This window comes from Salvelinus namaycush, chromosome 19 (genome assembly GCF_016432855.1).
Source record: "Salvelinus namaycush isolate Seneca chromosome 19, SaNama_1.0, whole genome shotgun sequence".
Taxonomy (NCBI): Eukaryota; Metazoa; Chordata; class Actinopteri; order Salmoniformes; family Salmonidae; genus Salvelinus; species Salvelinus namaycush.
In genome coordinates this window covers 15901477-15919928 of record NC_052325.1, presented here as the reverse complement: position 1 = coordinate 15919928, position 18452 = coordinate 15901477, and the positions used below count along the sequence as shown (strand labels likewise).

General features: G+C 49.4%; 1 protein-coding gene across 2 annotated transcripts in view; it reads right to left on the bottom strand.

Moving 5' to 3' along the window:
• The window catches only part of LOC120064169 (BCL-6 corepressor-like), a 72488-nt gene that overhangs the window by 22405 nt on the left and 31631 nt on the right, over positions 1-18452 (bottom strand). For both annotated transcript variants that reach the window (XM_039014552.1, XM_039014553.1), the window contains 2 exons: positions 13442-13804; positions 3402-3739 (listed from right to left, as the gene is read on the bottom strand). In XM_039014552.1, the coding sequence (XP_038870480.1) occupies positions 3402-3739; positions 13442-13804 (701 nt within the window). The remainder of the gene's footprint in view (positions 1-3401; positions 3740-13441; positions 13805-18452) is intronic.

Genomic DNA, 18452 nt, shown 5'->3' with positions numbered 1-18452 from the left:
TCTCTGTGTTTGACAAATAGTATGAAGCTGTGGCTTGGAGTACTGTTTCTCCATACTATGTAATGTAGTCCTTCTGATTATATTTTTTCCCCCTGTTCTGAGGAATTAGTCATCCAAGTCGCTTGCATTATTTACCATAAAGTTGTATGAAAGTACCAGGTTTTGACCACTAGATGCCGCTGTTTCTGCTATACCGCCACACTCTTAAACATGTTGTTGGTCTCTTGTGTATATTAAATAGATCACAACATTTACTTTTCAACTTTGGGTACAAAACCAATAGATTTGGCTTATTATGAAAATAATTGTATGGTCATCTACACAATTCAAGCCAGTCCTCCATGAAAGCAAATCAGTTAATCCTTCTTTTACGCTTAACTTCTTATGGCTGCAGGGGCAGTATTGAGTAGCTTGGATGAAAGGTGCACAGAGGTGCCACTCTGAAGTTTCTAAAACTGTTTGAATTATGTCTGTGAGTATAACAGAACTCATATGGCAGGCAAAAACCTGAGAAGTTCCACTTCCTGTTTGGATTTTTTCTGAGGAGGCAGATTTTCAACCAAGCTCTCATTGAAATTACAGCGAGATATTGATGAGTTTTCACTTCCTACGGCTTCCACTAGATGTCAACAGTCAATAGAACATTGTCTGATGACTCTAATGTGAAGGGGGGCCGAAGGAGACAGGAATTAGTCACCACTGCCACGAGCTGACCATGCTTTGACCACGTGCGTTCACGTCCATCGCTCAACTGAAGTCAATCTAAATCTCCGGGTTGGAACGTTATTCAAGATGTATGTTAACAACATTCTAAAGATTGATTCAGTACATCGTTTGACATGTTTCTACTGACTGTTATGGAACTTTTGGACATTTCGTCAAGTTATAGTGGACGCGCTTTGTGACTTTGGAATCGTTTACCAAACGCGCTAACCAAAGTAGCTAATTGGACATAAATAACGGACATTATCGAACAAATCAAGCATTTATTGTGGACCTGGGATTCCTAGGACTGCATTCTGATGAAGTTCATCAAAGGTAAGGAAACATTTATCATGTATTTTCTGGTTTCTGTTGACTCCAACATGGCGGCTAATTTGGCTATGTTCTGAGCGCCGTCTCAGATTATTGCATGATTTGCTTTTTCCGTAAAGTTTTTTTGAAATCTGACACCTCGGTTGCATTAAGGAGAGGTATATCTATAATTCCATGTGTATAACTTGTATTATCATCTACATTTATGATGAGTATTTCTGTTGAAACGATGTGGCTATGCAAAATCACTTGATGTTTTTGGAACTAGTGAATGTAACGCGCCAATGTAAACTCAGATTTTTTGATATAAATATGAACTTTATCAAACAAAACATGCATGTATTGTGTAACATGAAGTCCCATGAGTGTCATCTGATGAAGATCATCAAAGGTTAGGGATTCATTTTATCTCTATTTCTGCTTTTTGTGACTGCTATATTTCGCTGGAAAAATGGCTGTGCTTATTGTGGTTTGGTGGTGACCTAACATAATCGTTTGTAGTGCTTTCGCTGAAAAGCATAATTGAAATCGGACACTTTGGTGGGATTAACAACAAGATTACCTTTAAAATGATATAAGACACATGTATGTTTGAGGAATTTTAATTATGAGATTTCTGTTGTTTGAATTTGGTGCCCTGCACTTTCACTGGCTGTTGTCATATCGATCCCGTTAGCGGGATGCAGCCATAAGTAGTTTAATCTGTGTCCAAGATACGGACACTTTGTATGTGGTTATACCCTTAAAAAAAAGTGTGTATTAGTTACCGTTAGGTCATTCCTGGTGAACAAGCAAACCATTAGGCTACAGCAGATCTAATGGTTTCAATGTTATGGTTTCTAATGGTCTTCAATGGTAAAAGTACCAAAAACACTGTATAGTGTTTTGCAATTGTAATGGTATTGGGTTGTGTTGTGTTTAATGTTATATGTCACTAATCACAATACATATAGAGCTAATTCCTGATCATTTTATTGAAAAACATAAGACTGCCATGAAATTCATTATTTTATTAGGGTTAGCACAACATTTTAGTCCCTAGCCCATTTCTCCATCTAAGTTTTGGGCTTGTAGGAAAAGTCTTCATATGAGAATTGCATAGGGATGATCCTCTCAGAGAGCAGCCACTTGTTGGACTAGTCAAGGATAGTTGGGTTGCTCCTGAGTGGCGCAGCGGTCTAAGGCACTGCATCGCAGTGTTGCAGTGTCGCTACAGCCTGGGGTTTGTTCCCAGGCTGTGTCACAACTGGCCGTGACCGGGAGGCCCATAGGGCGGCGCGCAATTGGCCCAGTGTCGTCCGGTTTAGGGGAGGGTTTGGCTGGGGGGGCTTTACTTGGCTCATTACGCTCTAGCGACTCTTTGTGGCGGGCCAGGTGCCTGCAAGCTGACTTTTGTCGTCAGTTGAACGGTGTTCCTCTGACACATTGATGCGGCTGGCTTCCGGGTTAAGCAAGCAGGTGTTAAGGAGCACGGCTTGGTGGGTCATGTTTCTGAGGACGCATGACTCAACCTTCGCCTCTCCCGAGCCCGTTGGGGAGTGGCAGCGATGAGACAAGATCGCAATTGGATACCATGCGACTGTGAGTAAACAACACAATTTATTTTCATAATGAGAGAGATCTATTGGTTTTCTACCCAAAATTGCAAAGGAAATGTTGTGGTCTAGTTAATAAATGCACGAGACCAGCAAAATTGATAAAGAGTGTGGCGGTATAGCAGGAACAGCAGCATCTAGTGGTCAAAACCTGGTACTTTCACAGTACTTCATGCTAAATAATGCAAGCGACTTCAATGGCTAATTTCTCTGAACAGGGAAAAAAACATCACCAGATTCACAGGGAATACATTAAATAGCACGGAGAAGCAATACGGCAAGCCACAGCTTCATACTACTTGTCTAACATAGAGAACTGATACTGTATACTGGTTGTTGGGATGGCTTTGGCATGGGGTCCGTGGGTGGTTTTTGACCTTTTTTTAAATGTATTCCTCATGTCCTACTCATTGGTAGGAAGACGTTTGATCCAAATCGAATGTTGGGTACTATATTTATTGCATATTATCTGATTGGTTCAAATCGATTAGCATAATTTCTCAGAGATCAAATTATATTTCAACAAAATAATGTTTCAGGAATTCTAATCGTATCTATTTCTAACTACAATAACGATTTCAGAACAATCTGAGATGGTGGGGGTGGAAATCCTCTTTATTGTGCCTTTTGAGGTGGAACAACCCTCCTCTTGCGGCCTCGATCCACTGTCTCTGTAATTTATCTCACTGTCTCTCCAAGGCCCATTCCAGCCTGTTAAATCTGACAACAGACCTGTTAACACTGAAACCCCAATGACTCCACCACACTCACCTTGTCCTCCAAAGCTGCTCCCAGATCAGTGCTTCCATGCTGGTTGCTGCCACCGTTCAGCAGCTCTCTCCTCTGCTCCCTCTCTCTCTGGCTGATGTGTTTGGTCTTGCACGGTCGCTTGCCCTTGGGTTTGTCTGTGTCGCTATGACGACGGGGCTTGAGAGAGGCTGTGTCTTCGGTGGGGGGCTCAGGGGCCGAGGGGGGGGGACACTGACCCTCAGTCTTCACCCCCAGCCCTCCTCTCCTGGGTTCCTTGGATCCCCAGTCACATCCTTGCCCCATGAGGGGCCCCTGGGGGGCAGATCTGTCCCTCTGCTGGGTTGAAGGGAGCAGTCCAACTACAGGAAAGAGAGAGAGGGAGAGAAAGAATGCACGTTTAGAAAAGAAGAGAATGACATTCACTGTGAACTATAAAAAAACAGCAGAAATAAAGAGAAAAAGATAAACAAAGAGACTGCAAACTGATATAGAGACGGATGAAGAGAGAGAGAGAGAGAGAGAGAGAGAGAGGCTGAAGGACAGGGGTGCGGAGGTAAAGAGAGACAGGCTGAAGGACAGGGGTGCGGAGGTAAAGAGAGAGAGGCTGAAGGACAGGGGTGCGGAGGTAAAGAGAGAGAGACTGAAGGACAGGGGTGCGGAGGTAAAGAGAGAGAGGCTGAAGGACAGGGGTGCGGAGATAAAGAGAGAGAGGCTGAAGGACAGGGGTGCGGAGGTAAAGAGAGAGAGGCTGAAGGACAGGGGTGCAGAGGTAAAGAGAGAGGCTGAAGGATAGGGGTGCGGAGGTAAAGAGAGAGAGACTGAAGGACAGGGGTGCGGAGGTAAAGAGAGAGAGGCTGAAGGACAGGGGTGCGGAGGTAAAGAGAGAGAGACTGAAGGACAGGGGTGCGGAGGTAAAGAGAGAGGCTGAAGGACAGGGGTGCGGAGGTAAAGAGAGAGGCTGAAGGACAGGGGTGCGGAGGTAAAGAGAGAGAGACTGAAGGAGAGGGGTGCGGAGGTAAAGAGAGAGACTGAAGGACAGGGGTGCGGAGGTAAAGAGAAAGAGACTGAAGGACAGGGGTGCGGAGGTAAAGAGAGAGAGGCTGAAGGACAGGGGTGCGGAGGTAAAGAGAGAGGCTGAAGGACAGGGGTGCGGAGGTAAAGAGAGAGACTGAAGGAAAGGGGTGCGGAGGTAAAGAGAGAGAGACTGAAGGACAGGGGTGCGGAGGTAAAGATAGAGACTGAAGGATAGCGGTGTGGAGGTAAAGAGAGAGAGACTGAAGGACAGGGGTGCGGAGGTAAAGAGAGAGAGACTGAAGGACAGGGGTGCGGAGGTAAAGAGAGAGAGACTGGAGGACAGGGGTGCGGAGGGAAAGAGAGAGAGGCTGAAGGACAGGGGTGCAGAGGTAAAGAGAGAGAAACTGAAGGATAGGGGTGCAGAGGTAAAGAGAGAGAGGCTGAAGGATAGGGGTGCGGAGGTAAAGAGAGAGAGGCTGAAGGACAGGGGTGCGGAGGTAAAGAGAGAGAAACTGAAGGATAGGGGTGCGGAGGTAAAGAGAGAGAGGCTGAAGGATAGGGGTGCGGAGGTAAAGAGAGAGAGGCTGAAGGACAGGGGTGCGGAGGTAAAGAGAGAGAAACTGAAGGATAGGGGTGCGGAGGTAAAGAGAGAGAGGCTGAAGGATAGGGGTGCGGAGGTAAAGAGAGAGAGGCTGAAGGACAGGGGTGCGGAGGTAAAGAGAGAGAGACTGAAGGACAGGGGTGCGGGGGTAAAGAGAGAGAGACTGAAGGATAGGGGTGCGGAGGTAAAGAGAGAGAGACTGAAGGACAGGGTGCGGGGGTAAAGAGAGAGAGACTGAAGGACATGGGTGCGGAGGTAAAGAGAGAGAGACTGAAGGATAGGGGTGCGGAGGTAAAGAGAGAGAGACTGAAGGACAGGGGTGCGGAGGTAAAGAGAGAGAGGCTGAAGGATAGGGGTGCGGAGGTAAAGAGAGAGAGGCTGAAGGATAGGGGTGCGGAGGTAAAGAGAGAGAGACTGAAGGACATGGGTGCGGAGGTAAAGAGAGAGAGGCTGAAGGACAGGGGTGCGGAGGGAAAGAGAGAGAGACTGAAGGACAGGGGTGCGGAGGTAAAGAGAGAGAGACTGAAGGACAGGGGTGCGGAGGGAAAGAGAGAGAGGCTGAAGGACAGGGGTGCAGAGGTAAAGATAGAGAGACTGAAGGACAGGGGTGCGGAGGGAAAGAGAGAGAGGCTGAAGGACAGGGGTGCAGAGGTAAAGATAGAGAGACTGAAGGACAGGGGTGCGGAGGTAAAGAGAGAGAGACTGAAGGACAGGGGTGCGGAGGTAAAGAGAGAGAGACTGAAGGACAGGGGTGCAGAGGTAAAGATAGAGAGACTGAAGGACAGGGGTGCAGAGGTAAAGATAGAGAGACTGAAGGACAGGGGTGCGGAGGTAAAGAGAGAGAGACTGAAGGACAGGGGTGCGGAGGGAAAGAGAGAGAGGCTGAAGGACAGGGGTGCAGAGGTAAAGATAGAGAGACTGAAGGACATGGGTGCAGAGGTAAAGATAGAGAGACTGAAGGACAGGGGTGCAGAGGTAAAGAGAGAGAGACTGAAGGACAGGGGTGCGGAGGGAAAGAGAGAGAGGCTGAAGGACAGGGGTGCAGAGGTAAAGATAGAGAGACTGAAGGACAGGGGTGCAGAGGTAAAGAGAGAGAGACTGAAGGACAGGGGTGCAGAGGTAAAGATAGAGAGACTGAAGGACAGGGATGCGGAGGTAAAGAGAGAGAGACTGAAGGACAGGGGTGCGGAGGTAAAGAGAGAGAGACTGAAGGACAGGGGTGCGGAGGTAAAGAGAGAGAGACTGAAGGACAGGGATGCGGAGGTAAAGATAGAGAGACTGAAGGACAGGGGTGCGGAGGTAAAGAGAGAGAGACTGAAGGACATGGGTGCGGAGGTAAAGAGAGAGAGACTGAAGGACAGGGATGCGGAGGTAAAGATAGAGAGACTGAAGGACAGGGGTGCGGAGGTAAAGAGAGAGAGACTGAAGGACATGGGTGCGGAGGTAAAGAGAGAGAGACTGAAGGACATGGGTGCGGAGGTAAAGAGAGAGAGACTGAAGGACAGGGGTGCGGAGGTAAAGAGAGAGAGACTGAAGGACATGGGTGCGGAGGTAAAGATAGAGAGACTGAAGGACAGGGGTGCGGAGGTAAAGAGAGAGAGACTGAAGGACATGGGTGCGGAGGTAAAGAGAGAGAGACTGAAGGACAGGGATGCGGAGGTAAAGATAGAGAGACTGAAGGACAGGGGTGCGGAGGTAAAGAGAGAGAGACTGAAGGACAGGGGTGCGGAGGTAAAGATAGAGAGACTGAAGGACAGGGGTGCGGAGGTAAAGAGAGAGAGACTGAAGGACAGGGGTGCGGAGGTAAAGAGAGAGAGACTGAAGGACAGGGATGCGGAGGTAAAGATAGAGAGACTGAAGGACAGGGGTGCGGAGGTAAAGAGAGAGAGACTGAAGGACATGGGTGCGGAGGTAAAGAGAGAGAGACTGAAGGACAGGGATGCGGAGGTAAAGATAGAGAGACTGAAGGACAGGGGTGCGGAGGTAAAGAGAGAGAGACTGAAGGACATGGGTGCGGAGGTAAAGAGAGAGAGACTGAAGGACAGGGGTGCAGAGGTAAAGAGAGAGAGACTGAAGGACAGGGGTGCGGATGGAAAGAGAGAGAGACTGAAGGACAGGGGTGCAGAGGTAAAGAGAGAGAGACTGAAGGATAGGGGTGCAGAGGTAAAGAGAGAGAGACTGAAGGATAGGGGTGCGGGGGTAAAGAGAGAGAGACTGAAGGACAGGGGTGCAGAGGTAAAGAGAGAGAGACTGAAGGACAGGGGTGCGGGGGTAAAGAGAGAGAGACTGAAGGACAGGGGTGCGGAGGTAAAGAGAGAGAGGCTGAAGGACAGGGGTGCGGAGGTAAAGAGAGAGAGACTGAAGGACAGGGGTGCAGAGGTAAAGAGAGAGAGACTGAAGGACAGGGGTGCGGATGGAAAGAGAGAGAGACTGAAGGACAGGGGTGCAGAGGTAAAGAGAGAGAGACTGAAGGATAGGGGTGCAGAGGTAAAGAGAGAGAGACTGAAGGATAGGGGTGCGGGGGTAAAGAGAGAGAGACTGAAGGACAGGGGTGCAGAGGTAAAGAGAGAGAGACTGAAGGACAGGGGTGCGGGGGTAAAGAGAGAGAGACTGAAGGACAGGGGTGCGGAGGTAAAGAGAGAGAGGCTGAAGGACAGGGGTGCGGAGGTAAAGAGAGAGAGGCTGAAGGACAGGGGTGCAGAGGTAAAGAGAGAGAGGCTGAAGGACAGGGGTGCAGAGGTAAAGAGAGAGAGGCTGAAGGACAGGGGTGCAGAGGTAAAGAGAGAGAGACTGAAGGACAGGGGTGCGGAGGTAAAGAGAGAGGGGCTGAAGGACAGGGGTGCGGGGGTAAAGAGAGAGAGGCTGAAGGACAGGGGTGCGGGGGTAAAGAGAGAGAGGCTGAAGGACATGGGTGCGGAGGGAAAGAGAGAGAGGCTGAAGGACAGGGGTGCGGAGGTAAAGAGAGAGAGACTGAAGGACAGGGGTGCGGAGGTAAAGATAGAGACTGAAGGACAGGGGTGCGGAGGTAAAGAGAGAGGGGCTGAAGGACAGGGGTGCGGGGGTAAAGAGAGAGAGGCTGAAGGACAGGGGTGCGGGGGTAAAGAGAGAGAGGCTGAAGGACATGGGTGCGGAGGGAAAGAGAGAGAGGCTGAAGGACAGGGGTGCGGAGGTAAAGAGAGAGAGACTGAAGGACAGGGGTGCGGAGGTAAAGATAGAGAGACTGAAGGACAGGGGTGCGGAGGTAAAGATAGAGACACTGAAGGATAGGGGTGCGGAGGTAAAGAGAGAGAGACTGAAGGACAGGGGTGCGGAGGTAAAGAGAGAGAAACTGAAGGATAGGGGTGCGGAGGTAAAGATAGAGAGACTGAAGGACAGGGGTGCGGAGGTAAAGATAGAGAGACTGAAGGACAGGGGTGCGGAGGTAAAGAGAGAGAGACTGAAGGACAGGGGTGCAGAGGTAAAGCTCGACTAGCTCTCTACGTCTGCTGATTTATTAATGAGGATGAACATCTCGGTCTCTTAAAGCTCCCCCCAATACACTCACACGTACATACATCAGTCACACCCACACCCGTATACACACACTCACCCGTACACACAGTGGTGGAATATTACGCCTCATTAACCCAGGACAGTGGTTGCCGTAGTGCTGTCATTGAATAGGTGGGAGTAGGGTGACGCCTCACTGTCAATCACACTCTGTGGTTACCACAGAATCATCAAGCCAGCAGGTAATACCCTTTCTTAATCTCCTTATTTAATCCCTCTCTCTTTCTTAGTCTATTCATCTCTCACTATCTCAGCTGTGGTGTGAGCACGGGGAAAGCCCTAGTTTGACACTCTCTCTCCGTCTTTCTCTCTCTCTCTATTTGACTGGCCTTGAAGGGAAACAGTCATTCATCACACGTTAGTCACACTACACCTGCCCCCATATTTCTAAATGGCATGTGCACGTGCTCTCTCACTCACTCACTCACTCACTCACTCACTCACTCACTCACTCACTCACTCACTCACTCACTCACTCACTCACTCACTCACTCACTCACTCACTCACTCACTCACTCACTCACTCACTCACTCACACACACACACACACAAAATGTAAGGACGTACTCTCACTCACTCACACACACACACACACACACACACAACCCCCCCCCCCCCCCCCCCCACACACACACACACACATTCAGAGCTTCCTGCTACGCCAGCATGTCTGTGCCAGTTACCAGTTAATCTGACTATTCTCTCATCATTCATTTGATTGATTGATTTAAAAAATGTAAGGACTTTCTGTATTGTTATCTGATGTTGGTGGGCCATATTGACCTGTTTTACTGATAATCCTCAATCACCACGATCAATAAAAATGTTCCTTGAGAGTACTTTTAACAGAGATGAGATTTACTTCAAAATGCATTCACATTGCTTACACATGTCAAGTGGTTTCAGATCTACACAAGTGCCTCGGGAGGAGGGGTTAGGGTTTGTTCTGGACAGGGCCTAACTATACTGGCGCATTAAGCAAATGCCATAGAGATATCCCTTATTGGGACAGCGGTTAGGGTGTTGGTCATTGGTGCAGGTTACAACACACCTATCTGATCGAATTAAAATAAGTATTTTAACTGGAAGATGGAAATCAGTAGAATTCTCGATAGCTGAGCAGCTACAAGACGACTCTCTATCATCTTTGTATATATCATGTAGAACAAACATGTCTCTGAATAGGAATCACATCAACTCACATTGCAGTTCTATCTGGAACATTCCAACGTGTTGCCAGAACATGGCCCAGGTGCTGGTGTTGCTTCTGATACAAACATACCTAGGTTGCCATGTTCTCAGAATGTCAGAAATGTGTATATTCACAGTAGCATGTCTTCACTTTCTCACATTTGCCATTTAAGCAATGATTGTGCCAGTTATACCAAAACAATGCACAACACAGAGTTCTATCTCCAAGTTTTAATGTGGAAAAACAGACAAATTGCAACAGAATCACTTGACATACATGGTATGTGGTGTGGATTTCAAGAAGACAATGGAGAAATGCTAAGCTACAGTATATGAATGAACAAATACTGATCATTTTTGAAAGATAGTGGAAATGTGGTTATAATTCGTGCGCAAGGCGTAATCCTCCAGATTCCCACCTTCTAATGAGAAACTCATTTTATTTAGATCAGGTCTGTTGTAACTGTAGCCAAATCATGACATCAACATATATTGCTATGAATGTGACAGTAAGGTAACTCCCCTTGCAGGTCTCAAACCCAAGCCACTAGCACCAATGACAAATTCCCTTACCACTGTTCCAATAAGGGATATACCTCAGGCACGTGCTTATTGGGCCAGTATAGTTAGGCCCTGTCCAGAACAAACCCCTCTTCCCTAGGCACTTGTGTAGATCTGAAACCACTTGATACGTTTAACCAATAGGGTGAATGCACTCTGAAGTAAATCTCAGCTCTGTTAACTTCTTGCGACTACAGGGGGTGCTGTTCCGAATTAGCATTTTGTCGTCTCCAAATTAAACTGCCTAGTACTCAATTCTTGCTCGTACAATATGCATATTATTAATTCTATTGGAAAGAAAACACTTTCTAGTTTCATACAAAGTTGGAATGATGTCTGTGGGTGACCCAGAACTCTTTCTACAGCGAAATCCATGACAGACAGTGAAAGGTCTGAGAGCGAAGCTCTGGTTTCAGATCAGTTTTTAAGGTCTCTGTCTATCCTATGGAACGACACGAACTGCACCCGCCTTCCCCTGGATGTCAGTAACCAATGAGAAGTGGAATGGGCCTTCTCCGTAGCTCTCAGAGGTTATAAAAGACCAAGGAGTGAGAGTAGCCCCCCTTTCGACGCTCGCCCTTACGCAGGAAGGGACCTCCGGACGCCATTTTCACAGGCTCGGTTATCAACTTGAAATGTATCCGTCTGTAATTTAATTCGATATAGGACTTAGAAACATCATAAGGTAGTTAATTTAAACCGTTTTATAGGAAATTATATCCGTTTAGTGCGATTTTGAGGAATTTCTTTGTTGTGCACTCTGAAACTTTGGACACGTTTTTGGGTCCCGTTCGATCGTTAGTGGATATTTCGAAGGACAGAGGACATCTATCGACCAAAAGACGTTTATAACATAGAAAGGATACATTGCCCAAGAATATGATGGAAGAACAGCTCATAGTAAGCAATATTTAATATGATAAATTGTTGTTCTGTCGAAATATTTTAAACGCATATTTCGCCATTTTGTTTGGTGTAGCTTCACTTGGCGAACCCTGTATTGAAAAGTAAGGATAATTTTACAAATGTAAATCAGCGGTTGCATTAAGAACTAATTTGTCTTTCGATTCCTGTCAACCCTGTATTTTTTAGTCAAGTATATGATTAGCTTTCAATTAAACTAGATCACTCTGATAGATGACGTCAGACATATTGAGGCTTGATTTCCTAGTATTTTTATTGTGTAACCACGGTTTTGTATGGCTAAATATGCACCTTTTCGAACAAACTGTATATGTATGTTGTAAAATGATGTTACAGGAGTGTCATCGGAAGAATTCTGAGAAGGTTAGTGAAAAAATTAATATCTTTTGGCGATGTTGACGTTATAGCGCTCTTTGGCTGGAATCGATGCTCTGGTAACGTTTGCACATGTAGTATGCTAACTTATCGATTTATTGTGTTTTCGCTGAAAAACGCTTAGAAAATCTGAAATATGGTCTGAAATCACAAGAACTGGGTCTTTCCATTGCTATGCTTTGTCTATTTTTATGAAATGTTTTATGATGAGTAAATTGGTCATACACGTTGCTCTATCTAGTAATTCTAGTCGATTTGTGATGGTCGGTGCAATTGTAAACTGTGATTTCTACCTGAAATATGCACTTTTTTCTAACAAAAACTATCCTATACCATGAATATGTTATCAGACTGTCATCTGATGGTTTTTTTTATAGGTTATTGGCTATCAATATCTTAGTTGAGCCGAATTGGTGATAGCACCTGAAGGAGTAAGAAACTGATGGAGTTAGAATAGTGGTGTATTTTGCTAACGTGTTTAGCTAATAGATTTACATATTTTGTCTTCCCTGTAAAACATTTTAAAAATCTGAAATGGTGGCTTTATTCACAAGATCTGTATCTTTCATCTGGTGTCTTGGACTTGTGATTTAATGATATTTAGATGCTACTATCTACTTGTGAAGCTATGCTAGCTATGCTAATCAGTGTGTGGGGGGTGGGGGGTGATCCCGGATACGGGGTTGAGGTTCGGTAAAGGTTAAAAGTACACTCAAGAAAATATTTGATTGATCATAATTATTCAGGAGTATCATTAAAACAGGTCAACATGGCCCAGCAACATTAGACTATACAGAAAGTCCTTCAATTGCTGAAATAAGCTAATAAAATCAATGATGAGAGAATAATCCGATTTATTGATACCTGACACGGACATGGAGGTGTAGCAGGAAGATCAGAATACCGTGAACCAAGAAGCTGTGTGTTCAAATCCCAGGTGAGGAAATGTTGAATAATAATGACTGATTAATTGAACATGCACAATGCAATCCTGTGTGTGAAATATCTAAGGTGAAAACACTATCTCCAAAGCACTGTGTGAGTATCCCAAACAGACAAAGCACTGTGTGAGTATCCCAAACAGACAAAGCACTGTGTGAGTATCCCAAACAGACAAAGCACTGTGTGAGTATCCCAAACAGACAAAGCACTGTGTGAGTATCCCAAACAGACAAAGCACTGTGTGAGTATCCCAAACAGACAAAGACCTGTGAATGAATCAGTGGTTCACTAATCAGAGCATTGATTGGCTAAGCAACAAGACGTGATGTGTAATGATTTTTTGGGAGGGGACACAAATGTTTTTGCAACATTCCTATAAAAAAGTTAGTTAATGACCTAATGATACTCTTAAAGGAACGTTCTCTAAAGTTATAGGAACGTTTGTTGTTAGCTGGTAGAGTCTTAACCACAGACACAGCCTCTCTAACACTCTAAACACTCTAAATACCATAAAGAGACCTTCACAGGGCCCCTGGAGCCAGCAGGAAGGGTCCTCCTATGTCGCTTCCTGTCCACTCTGCAGGGAAAGCACCTGAACCCAGGCAGGCCGACTACACCGCTAATGTAGAGAGGAAGTGGCATCACAAAGCACAGGGATATTGAAGGCTAAACCATAGAGAGCCTAGATGAACTTCTGTCTGTGGCTTCAACACTTCTGTCAGAGAGGAGATGTTGAGGAGATGCGAAGGACACAACAAAATATATAGAACAGCTTATTGCACAGTAAAGACTGCTCCATACTGTACATAGCAGCAGTAAAAGCCCACTACCACTGGCGACAAGGCTACAACCCCACAGAGACAATCAGAATCAGACAACTCAGACGGACAGACAGACTGCCTACCTCGTTTAGCATCTCCATTAGCCAGCATCTCTCTGGCCCAGCTTTTTGTGATCTCTGGCTTCTGTGACAGAGGTTTCACTTCCGGATCAACCTTGAACTTCCTATCCCGAGGGGGCGGGGCATGGGCTGGGCTCCAGGTTGGTGTCGGGGGTCGGGTCCGGGGCAGGAAGGAGGGGCTGTGATGTGATGACCATGTCCTCTCCTCTTTGACCTCTGGCCTCTCGGGGGAGGAAGAGGTGGGCTTGCGGAGGCGGAGCCCCTTCAGCTCGATACACACCTTCAGCTTCCTCACCTCTTCATCATCATCATCCTCATTAGTAGCAGGAGCCGTAGGTTGCTCACTGCCCCACAGCACACACGCATCTACCGACCCAGAGAGTGGACGTTAGCAGAGAACACACACACACAATAGGACACATACAGACACAGGAGCGCAACATAAACAGACACACGCATGCATGGACACACATACACACATAGAGACAAAAAAGACACAAAGGCAAACATGGTGCCCACTCTCACAAGCTGATGAGCTGTAAAGCCTCATGTAAGCTTCACTTTAAGCATAGGAAAGCCGTTGTGTGTGTGTGTGTGTGTGTGTGTGTGTGTGTGTGTGTGTGTGTGTATGTGTGTGTGTGTGTGTGTGTGTGTGTGTGTGTGTGTGTGTGTGTGTGTGTGTGTGTGTGTGTGTGTGTGTGTGTGTAAGAGAGAGAGGGAGAGAGGGGGGAAGAGAGAGAAGTGGGGTGGGGGGGTTCTCAAATGCCCCAGGGAGGACTAGCCCTCTCGCCTGCCAGCACTGGGACAGCGAGTGCAACCACATGCCAAAAGAAAAGGGGAAAAAGAACAGAAACCCAAACACACAAGGGAAGAAAGAAAGGATCTGAAAAGAAAAGAGCAGCTTTGAAGAAGGTGGCAGAGGAACGGCGCTGCTGAAAGAAAATAGAGAATGGCTGTTCTGCTCCCTCCCTTCTCTCCACTCAAAGACAGGATTAAACACTCCTCTCACTCCTCTCCTCTCCTCTTGTGCATCCTCTCTCTCTCGGTCTCTATCTTCGCTAAACTGGCTGCCACACAGAGAGAGGGATGGGACAGAGAGAAAGAGAAATGAAGTACAATAGTTGTGGGAGAAAAAGGAGAAAGGGTTGGAACAGACAGGGGGGTGAAAGAAAGAGGGAACAAAGATGGAGGGGGGAGAGAGAGCCAGACAGAGCAAGAGAGATTGAACATCTACGGTGATGAGGCAAAGAGAGAGGGGTGAGAGGAGGGACAGAGAGAGGGGGATGAGAGGAGGGACAGAGAGAGAGGGGTGATGGGCGGGACAGAGAGAGAGGGGTGAGAAGAGGGACAGAGAGAGAGGGATGAGAGGAGGGACAGAGAGAGAGGGGTGAGAGGAGGGACAGAGAGAGAGAGGTGAGAAGAGGGACAGAGAGAGAGGGATGAGAGGAGGGACAGAGAGAGAGGGATGAGAGGAGGGACAGAGAGAGAGGGGTGAGAGGAGGGACAGAGAGAGAGGGGTGAGAGGAGGGACAGAGAGAGAGGGATGAGAGGAGGGACAGCGAGAGAGGGGTGAGAGGAGGGACAGAGAGAGGGGGGTGAGAGGAGAGACAGAGAGAGAGGGGTGAGAGGAGGGACAGAGAGAGAGAGGGGTGAGAGGAAGGACAGAGAGAGAGGGGTGAGAGGAGGGACAGAGAGAGAGGGGTGAGAGGAGGGACAGAGAGAGAGGGATGAGAGGAGGGACAGAGAGAGGGGGGTGAGAGGAGGGACAGAGAGAGAGGGGTGAGAGGAGGGACAGAGAGAGAGGGATGAGAGGAGGGACAGAGAGAGAGGGGTGAGAGGAGGGACAGAGAGAGAGGGGTGAGAGGAGGGACAGAGAGAGAGGAGTGAGAGGAGGGACAGAGAGAGAGGGATGAGAGGAGGGACAGAGAGAGAGGGGTGAGAGGAGGGACAGAGAGAGGGGGGTGAGAGAAGGACAGAGAGAGAGGGGTGAGAGGAGGGACAGAGAGAGAGGGGGGTGAGAGGAGGGACAGAGAGAGGGGGGTGAGAGGAGGGACAGAGAGAGAGGGGTGATGGGCGGGACAGAGAGAGAGGGATGAGAGGAGGGACAGAGAGAGAGGGATGAGAGGAAGGACAGAGAGAGAGGGGTGAGAGGAGGGACAGAGAGAGAGGGATGAGAGGAGGGACAGAGAGAGAGGGATGAGAGGAGGGACAGAGAGAGAGGGATGAGAGGAGGGACAGAGAGAGAGGGATGAGAGGAGGGACAGAGAGAGAAGGGTGAGAGAGGGGTGAGAGGAGGGACAGAGAGAGGGGGGTGAGAGGAGGGACAGAGAGAGAGAGGGATGAGAGGAGGGACAGAGAGAGAGGGGTGAGAGGAAGGACAGAGAGAGAGGGGTGAGAGGAGGGACAGAGAGAGAGGGATGAGAGGAGGGACAGAGAGAGAGGGGTGAGAGGAGGGACAGAGAGAGAGGGGTGAGAGGAGAGACAGAGAGAGAGGGGTGAGAGGAGGGACAGAGAGAGAAGGGGGTGAGAGGAAGGACAGAGAGAGAGGGGTGAGAGGAGGGACAGAGAGAGAGGGGTGAGAGGAGGGACAGAGAGAGGGGGATGAGAGGAGGGACAGAGAGAGGGGGGTGAGAGGAGGGACAGAGAGAGAGGGGTGAGAGGAGGGACAAAGAGAGAGGGATGAGAGGAGGGACAGAGAGAGAGGGGTGAGAGGAGGGACAGAGAGAGAGGGGTGAGAGGAGGGACAGAGAGAGAGGAGTGAGAGGAGGGACAGAGAGAGAAGGGTGAGAGAAGGGACAGAGAGAGAGGGGTGAGAGGAGGGACAGAGAGAGGGGGGTGAGAGGAGGGACAGAGAGAGAGGGGTGAGAGGAGGGACAGAGAGAGAGGGGTGAGAGGAAGGACAGAGAGAGAGGGGTGAGAGGAGGGACAGAGGGAGAGGGGTGAGAGGAGGGACAGAGAGAGAGGGGTGAGAGGAGGGACAGAGAGAGGGGGGTGAGAGAGGGGTGAGAGGAGGGACAGAGAGAGAGGGATGAGAGGAGGGACAGAGAGAAGGGGGTGAGAGGAGGGACAGAGAGAGAGGGGTGATGGGCGGGACAGAGAGAGAGGGGTGAGAAGAGGGACAGAGAGAGGGATGAGAGGAGGGACAGAGAGAGAGGGGTGAGAGGAGGGACAGAGAGAGGGGTGAGAGGAGGGACAGAGAGAGAGGGATGAGAGGAGGGACAGAGAGAGGGGGGTGAGAGGAGGGACAGAGAGAGAGGGGTGAGAGGAGGGACAGAGAGAGGGGGGTGAGAGAGGGGTGAGAAGAGGGACAGAGAGAGAGGGATGAGAGGAGGGACAGAGAGAGAGGGGTGAGAGGAGGGACAGAGAGAGGGGTGAGAGGAGGGACAGAGAGAGAGGGATGAGAGGAGGGACAGAGAGAGGGGGGTGAGAGGAGGGACAGAGAGAGAGGGGTGAGAGGAGGGACAGAGAGAGAGGGATGAGAGGAGGGACAGAGAGAGAGGGGTGAGAGGAGGGACAGAGAGAGAGGGGTGAGAGGAGGGACAGAGAGAGAGGAGTGAGAGGAGGGACAGAGAGAGAAGGGTGAGAGGAGGGACAGAGAGAGAGGGGTGAGAGGAGGGACAGAGAGAGGGGGTGAGAGGAGGGACAGAGAGAGAGGGGTGAGAGGAGGGACAGAGAGAGAGGGGTGAGAGGAGGGACAGAGAGAGAGGGGTGAGAGGAAGGACAGAGAGAGAGGGGTGAGAGGAGGGACAGAGGGAGAGGGGTGAGAGGAGGGACAGAGAGAGAGGGGTGAGAGGAGGGACAGAGAGAGGGGGGTGAGAGAGGGGTGAGAAGAGGGACAGAGAGAGAGGGATGAGAGGAGGGACAGAGAGAGGGGGGTGAGAGGAGGGACAGAGAGAGGGATGAGAGGAGGGACAGAGAGGAGGGACAAAGAGAGAGGGGTGAGAGGAGGGACAGAGAGAGAGGGATGAGAGGAGGGACAGAGAGAGAAGGGTGAGAGAGGGGTGAGAGGAGGGACAGAGAGAGGGGGGTGAGAGGAGGGACAGAGAGAGAGGGGTGAGAGGAGGGACAGAGAGAGAGGGGTGAGAGGAAGGACAGAGAGAGAGGGGTGAGAGGAGGGACAGAGAGAGAGGGGTGAGAGGAGGGACAGAGAGAGAGGGATGAGAGGAGGGACAGAGAGAGGGGGTGAGAGGAGGGACAGAGAGAGAGGGGTGATGGGCGGGACAGAGAGAGAGGGATGAGAGGAGGGACAGAGAGAGAGGGATGAGAGGAGGGACAGAGAGAGAGGGGTGAGAGGAGGGACAGAGAGAGAGGGGTGAGAGGAGGGACAGAGAGAGAGGGATGAGAGGAGGGACAGAGAGAGAGGGATGAGAGGAGGGACAGAGAGAGAGGGATGAGAGGAGGGACAGAGAGAGAGGGATGAGAGGAGGGACAGAGAGAGAAGGGTGAGAGAGGGGTGAGAGGAGGGACAGAGAGAGGGGGGTGAGAGGAGGGACAGAGAGAGAGGGGTGAGAGGAGGGACAGAGAGAGAAGGGTGAGAGGAGGGACAGAGAGAGAGGGGTGAGAGGAGGGACAGAGAGAGGGGGGTGAGAGGAGGGACAGAGAGAGAGGGGTGAGAGGAAGGACAGAGAGAGAGGGGTGAGAGGAGGGACAGAGAGAGAAGGGGGTGAGAGGAGGGACAGAGAGAGGGGGGTGAGAGGAGGGACAGAGAGAGAGGGGTGAGAGGAAGGACAGAGAGAGAGGGGTGAGAGGAGGGACAGAGAGAGAGGGGTGAGAGGAGGGACAGAGAGAGGGGGGTGAGAGAGGTGAGAAGAGGGACAGAGAGAGAGGGATGAGAGGAGGGACAGAGAGAGGGGGGTGAGAGGAGGGACAGAGAGAGAGGGGTGAGAGGAGGGACAGAGAGAGAGGGATGAGAGGAGGGACAGAGAGAGGGGGGTGAGAGGAGGGACAGAGAGAGAGGGATGAGAGGAGGGACAGAGAGAGAGGGATGAGAGGAGGGACAGAGAGAGAGGGATGA